Source organism: Octodon degus, unplaced genomic scaffold (genome assembly GCF_000260255.1).
Source record: "Octodon degus isolate 3935 unplaced genomic scaffold, OctDeg1.0 scaffold00162, whole genome shotgun sequence".
Taxonomy (NCBI): Eukaryota; Metazoa; Chordata; class Mammalia; order Rodentia; family Octodontidae; genus Octodon; species Octodon degus.
Window position 1 is genome coordinate 65034 of NW_004524738.1, and position 6441 is coordinate 71474.

At 49.1% G+C, this 6441-nt stretch overlaps 1 non-coding gene and 1 gene segment (V, D, J or C); one reads left to right on the forward strand and one right to left on the reverse strand.

The window, feature by feature from the left end:
* Window positions 1-1070: 1070 nt before the first annotated feature.
* Window positions 1071-1177, reverse strand: LOC111813062. The gene has a single exon (XR_002818398.1). It is a non-coding gene; the product is annotated as a U6 spliceosomal RNA (small nuclear RNA).
* A 1951-nt stretch (window positions 1178-3128) lies between these two features.
* On the forward strand, window positions 3129-3624 carry LOC101583206. The segment is given in 2 exon segments: window positions 3129-3189; window positions 3314-3624. Coding segments are annotated over 2 exon segments (366 nt in total).
* The last annotated feature ends 2817 nt before the right edge of the window (window positions 3625-6441 follow it).

Genomic DNA, 6441 nt, shown 5'->3' on the forward strand with positions numbered 1-6441 from the left:
ATTCCAGCTGGAGAGGCTTTCTCCCATCCAAGCAGACATTACTGTCATATGATGACAGAAGCATCGGCTCATGCAGTGATGCGCTTGGCCAGGAAGAGATCTCGGACTGCCTCTGGCCTTCCATGTCCCCTAGCTGCGCTTGCATAACTCTGCCTCCACACACTTTGCATTTCATTAAAATGTCAAAGCAGCTGTTGCCTCACAGGTGCTGTCACAGGGTCCTCCAGGATCTGTTGGTTAAGAACACACTGGAAACAGGTGGCATTTGTGAAGCAGGGTTACTCTCTGAATTTCAGAGGCAGCTCCACCCCTCCTCACCGCACTGCAGGCTGGGATGAGGCAGGCAGAGGGCAGGACTCAGCAAGCTCGGCACATCTGGAACCTTCTCATGCCTCAGCTGCCCCACCCTTCTCCACATCCCTCCTACCGAGCATGGAGCTCCACACAGGAGCTGGCCTGAGCTGGTTTCTCCCACTCAGACTTGCATGGCGCTTGGGGATGGGAAGGATGAGGCCGTGTTCACAGGTCCGGAACTGGAGCCCACAGAACCTCCATGCCGACCCTCGTCCCTGGCTGGGGTGCTCAGGGCCCACACACTTGCCCAACTGCACCTTGAGGCTGCCGTGGGGATCACATACCCGAGAGTTGTGTCTATCTTAAGAGTACCATTTTTCAGGATGTCGAGTAAACTGCTCGTATTTTGTCCTGAATATCTGGACAAGTGATTGAAGAAAGGAGTGCATTTTTCTCTCAAACAGTATGAACTGGAGATGGTTGAAATGTTATGGGACTCATGAAAGTGTGTTTGAAAACCAAACAAGTGATGGGGACTCAAACGGATAGTTCTATTAATTGCTGTGTCCCAAATCGGCCATTAGATGGCGAGCGAACGCATAACAAATGAAGCCCACAGGCTTGGTATTAAGAAGACTGGGAACCCCAAGAGACCCCGCCCCTTACCAGCAGGGAGCCCCTGAGAGCCTGAGGCTCTCCTCCAGTCTCAGGGTTCTCATTTCTGCTGAGGCTGTTCTCAAGGGCCCCGTCTGCCCCATCTGCCTTTTTTCTTTTTATGTAATATGGACCGCTTCACGAATTTGCGCGTCGTCCTTGTGCGGGGGCCGTGCTAATCTTCTCTGTCTCGTTCCAATTTTAGTAGATGTGCTGCCTAAGCGAGCACCCACCTGCCATTTTCTGAATAATTACTAGTTCTTTCTGGTCTTCGACAGGCTCAGCCTGTGAGCTAGAAGCTTCCACAGAGCCGAGAAGCGGAGTCCGAACCCAGCGTCAGTCACGAGCAAGCGGGTGCTGGAGATGAAAGGCTGCAGCTCTGAAGATGGAGCACCGCGTGCTGTCAGGGCGAGGTGGCCGTGTGGATTAAGGGAGGTGGAGGCAGCGCAGGCCCAGGGCGCTTTGGTTCATTGGGGACCCCACAGCACACGTGGCAAGGAGCAGGAGCCTCGCCTAGAATACAAGAGAGGAGGGAGTGAGCCACGTGGGAGCAGCTGAGAAGACGACTAACGAAGGGGGAAGAGCCAGCACAGCGGTCACGGGTGATTTGGGCGCCCCTGAGGAACCGAATGATAATGAGTTTGGCCCAGTGTTCTCCCAGGAATACTTATTTAACTTTTGATGCTAAGAGATATTGAAGCCCAACTCAGGACACGAAGTGTTAAGGCAAAAAGTGAAAGATTCTGATGACAGAGGCACAGCATTAAACCCTCAAAGACTGAAACTCTTCTCCGTTTTCAAAATGCTACCAAAATTCTGATTCCCCTATATTCTGATGAGTGTTTATTCGCTGATCCAGTGTCTGTCTCATAAAAGCTCTAAGGGGCCAGGGAGATAGCTCAGTAGAATAAGCGCTTGCCTGGCAAGCTCAAAGGCCTGAGTTCGATCCCCAGTTCTGCCAAAAAAAAAAAAAATTCATAAAAGCTCTAAACTGTTGTAAATTATTCAAAAAGATATTTACCAGACCCAGCCCAAGCCCAGGCCTGGTGAGTGTGTAGGAGAGCTTCTGTGCTCCCCTGAGCCCACTGGACCTCTCCGGACCAAGCCCAGGCCAGACACGTGAGTGAGACCTTCCACCACACTCTTGGGACCCCTCTACCCCTCCAGAGCCAGCCCAAGCCTGCAGCATGAGTGAAAATTGCCTCTGTGCTCTCGGGACCCCTCCAGACCCAGCCCAGGCCTGGCATACTGGCCTGGGGTGAAATTCTGAGGCTGAAGTCCCTGCAGAGAGACTAAGGGCCAGAACCACCCAGTTAATCCAAGAGCAGAACATCTTGCTAGAGGGGCACAAGAGGTGCACTTCCACTGGCTACAGCAGGAAGAAAGGTTTTTGATGACAGAGACACAACATTAAACCCTCAAAGACTGAATCTCTCCTACCATCTTCAAAATGCTACTGAAATTCTGATTTCTCCTATACCCTGAAGAGTGCTTATTCGTGGATCCAGTGTCTGTCTCACACAAACTCTAAACTCTTAAAAAAAAAAAAAAAAAAAAAAAAACCTCTTGTTTATTCAAAAAGATATTTAATAGGAAGGAACTTGGAAGTCCCTAGATCTCACTGAGAACACATGTAGTATTGTGCGTCTGTGCATATTTGCAGATCCTGGGCAGGAAGGGGATGAAGACTCATTTACTTCCATTCTACAAAGACATTCTAAACTCCTCTGTTCAATATTCAGTGACATCTGAGCCACTTCAAAGAGGTTAAAAATGTTATTATCTTCATTTACATGTTACATTTTAGCCGCAATATATTGAGCCCTCCTGCTTTGTTCATTACTCCATCCCACGGCTCAGTGCCATAGAACTGTGAGAACCAGGACAGATGCGAGCGCAGGGCCAGGAGGGGTGCAGGGCCTTGCTTACCACTCTGCTGCGTGCTGGGCCTCTGCCTGCTGGCTCCCATCAGAAACAGTCTCTGCAGCAACCCTGATCCTGCTGGTCCTGCCTGGGTCGTGGTCCCTCAGCCCATCCTGATCTACTGAGATCATGCAGCCCTGCAGCTGGGCTCAGCCCCCCTCAGCCCCTGCTGATTTGCATGCCAGACCTCACAGCCCTCTGCCTTGAAGACTTATTAATCTGCTCTCACCCTGCACAGGAGTCAGTCCCACTCAGGACACAGCATGGCCATGAGGGTCTCTGCGCAGTTCCTGGGGCTCCTGCTGCTCTGGCTGCCAGGTAAGGGGGGGCAGCCCTGGGAATTTTCTCAGCCCAGTGTGGCCAGTCCTTCCTGGCATTTGAGAGAGGATTTTTAAAGCCTGATTGATTTTGTGGATCTTCGTGTTTCTGTTTCCCACGTCAGGTGTGAACTGTGACATCCAGATGATCCAGTCTCCACCTTCCCTGTCTGCATCTCTTGGAAACAGAATCACCATCTCCTGCAGAGCCAGTGAGGACATTCAGGGCTTTTTAAGTTGGTATCAGCAGAAACCAGAGGACTCTCCTAGGCTCCTGATCTATGCTGCAAGCAGTTTGGCATCAGGGGTCCCACCAAGATTCAGCGGCAGTGGGTCTGGGACAGATTACACTCCCAGCATCAGCGACCTGCAGGCTCAAGATTCTGCCACTTATTACTGTCTGCAATACTATCAGAGCCCTCCCACAGTGATATGAGCCACAGCAAAAACCTCCCAGGGAAGCAGAAGTGTGAGGCTGGGCGGCCCCAGCTGCTCCTCCTGGGGTCTCCACCTGCTGAAAATGTTTTCTACATGCAGCCAGGCATTGAAGGTCCCTAGAGGATTTGGTAGAGGGTCAGGGATCCTCTTCTGCACTGTCATGGCCTTTCCCTCTCCACAGCCCCAGAAGTCCAGAGTATGAAGCACGTGGTTAAAGAAAGGAAAGTGTCTGACACCTGAGCGTTCTCCCTGGAGAGTCATTTGGAGCCCAGTGAACCAAAGAGAAGCTACTGAGGGACTGCAGGGAGAAAGGTTGTAATGCAGTGAATTAAAATCAGACATGTTTCACTGGCCTGAGGTGGCAGAGCAGCTGAGACTAGGTAGGGAGTGTCTGCGTCCTCACCCAGCTCCCAGTAGCACTGCAGAATGGCCTCCCCCTGTGGATTAAGGCTGTGGGAGAAGGCATGAGCAGCTCATGACTCTGCCCCTTGCCTGGAGCAGCTCTGCTTGGGACGTTCCGACCCTCCCCTCTGATGCTCTGTCTACCTACCAATTTCTGTAAGCACTAAGCCTCTGTAGACTTTGAAATCTCACACACTCACCCCTCCTCATTCAGCTCCACCACAGTGTGTAGAGGGAAAGTGGGCGTGAGAAACTTCCTGTCAGAATGCGGGTGACGTTGGGTTTGATACCTTACTGCCCACGTTGGCCTCTGTCATCCTGCCTCAGTTGATTCCCGCTAGGAAGTGGCACCCCAGTATGCTCCAATCTGTCTCCATTTATTATCTGTGGATACCCGATCATATCCCGTGATGTCCTGAAGTCAGGCGCTAAATGAAAAATAAGAGGGAATTGCATGATTCATGCAGAATCTCACACCGGAAGTTGCATTCCAACATATCCCGGGGCACCAGTCTGCGGTAAAACACATAGAAGCAATCTCTCTGAATGAAAAGGTTAAAGATTTAAAACCCATAAAACAGTTGGGTCGCTGCTATAAGTGCACTTTTTATATGGCACAAATTTGGCAAAAAAAAGGCTTCCCAGTAAAATTCCAATGTAAAGCACATCACTGAACAAGATGTCCCCAGTAGTTACGATGACACAACACCTGGAGGTCGGTTATTCCCCATTGCCAAACATTCCAGGAGCCCATGAGGAAGTGCAAGGCTACCAGACATGGAAGTCCACGCAGGCACTCTACAATTACATGGAACTGAGGGGGGTGTGGGCAATACACTTTAAGCCGTCTGACTTGTAAAGATGAACATCCTGTGCTTACTACACGTAGGCTTTGCCCTGTGTCAGGGAGGAGATCCCCCTAGCAATAGTTACCAAGGGAATTACTGTGAACCAAGGGCAGCATGTGGAAGCAGGAGGTCCTCTCTGATGGGCGTAATTATTCCTTGCACACCATGTGTCTTACTCAGCGCCCTTTGGCATTTGCTCTGTGTTTTGCTCAGAGCTAGGGTACTCCACACCATGCCGCTGTCATCCAAAGAACTTACTTAGAGCGAAAGACAAAATCTGTGCACTCCAGCTGTCATAACGTCACAATCACAGCTGTCCTCACAGAAAGGATGTCACAGCTCAGCACCTTGGCTGAGGGCAATGTGCAATTCAGTGACATCGACACTGACGGTGAGCAATCGTCACATGCTGCAGAAACATCAGAAGGCCTGGAGACGAGAAAGTGTTGGAGACGCTGTGACCAGACCCTTCAAACTGAGCCAAAGTGGACAATTATCAATCTCCAAGGAAATTTTGCATTTAAGTAGTAAATATATAACATTATATTGATTGTTTACAATACCCACTAGGTATACTTCAATTGCTTTTCCCAGATGGACAGTGTGGGATGGCAACAATAAAAATAATAAGATTTTCAAACTAACCGAAGGCTCCTGTGGCTACTGATAATTGTTTTTCAAATCCTAGTTATTGTAAACACATATAATTTGCATAAATTAAGGGGATTCCGTATATTTCTAAGCATGCATACACCATGAGGCCTTCATGTGCACGTATCTATTTTCTACCCTCTCCTGCCTTTCTCCTCTCTCTCCTCTTCTCTTTCCCCTCTTTGCTTCTCCTCTCACCTTTCATAGTCCCTAATCCTACTTGGACTATATACAGTGTAGCTATTTTCCACTTCAGTTTCCATATGTGCTCAGCTCACATCTAATCGTCCCTTCAAAGCTTCCCGCTCTCCTAGGTGGGGTTGTTGGAGTGGGTGTGTGACACTAGCTCAGCCCACTGCCTGGTTTATCACCATTCTGGGTGGGGGTTGTGGGTTTAGTGGAAGCAAAAACCACTTCTGGAGTGACAGTGCAGCCAGGCAATGGGTTTAGTGCTTGAGTGCAATAGATATGAAGAAGGTGGTGGTTCTGCTGCCCACCTTCCTTTCCGGGAGGTGTTTCTCCCTTGTGAGGCCGCGCAGTGGGAAGCCTCTACTCATTATGAGCGAAAGTAAACTCTTCCTCTTTTAACTTGTGGATATTGCTATTTTGTCCCAGGAACAACTAAAAACAAAAGACAACATATGAAATTAGAAATGTCATAGTTGTCTTTCTTTGGCTTATTTCATTTAACATGATTCCCTTTACTGGAGCATCTTTTCCTTCAAAGTCAGAATTTTATTCTCTTTTATGAACAAATGATAACCCCCTGTGTCTATATATCATGGTTGTTTAATCTGCTTAACTATTAATGGAAAACCAGGCTGATTTTATTTCTTACTACTGTGAATAATGCTCCAGCCAAGCCACGGACTGCACGCAGCCATGTGTTGTGCATGCTGACTTCACTTCCTTTG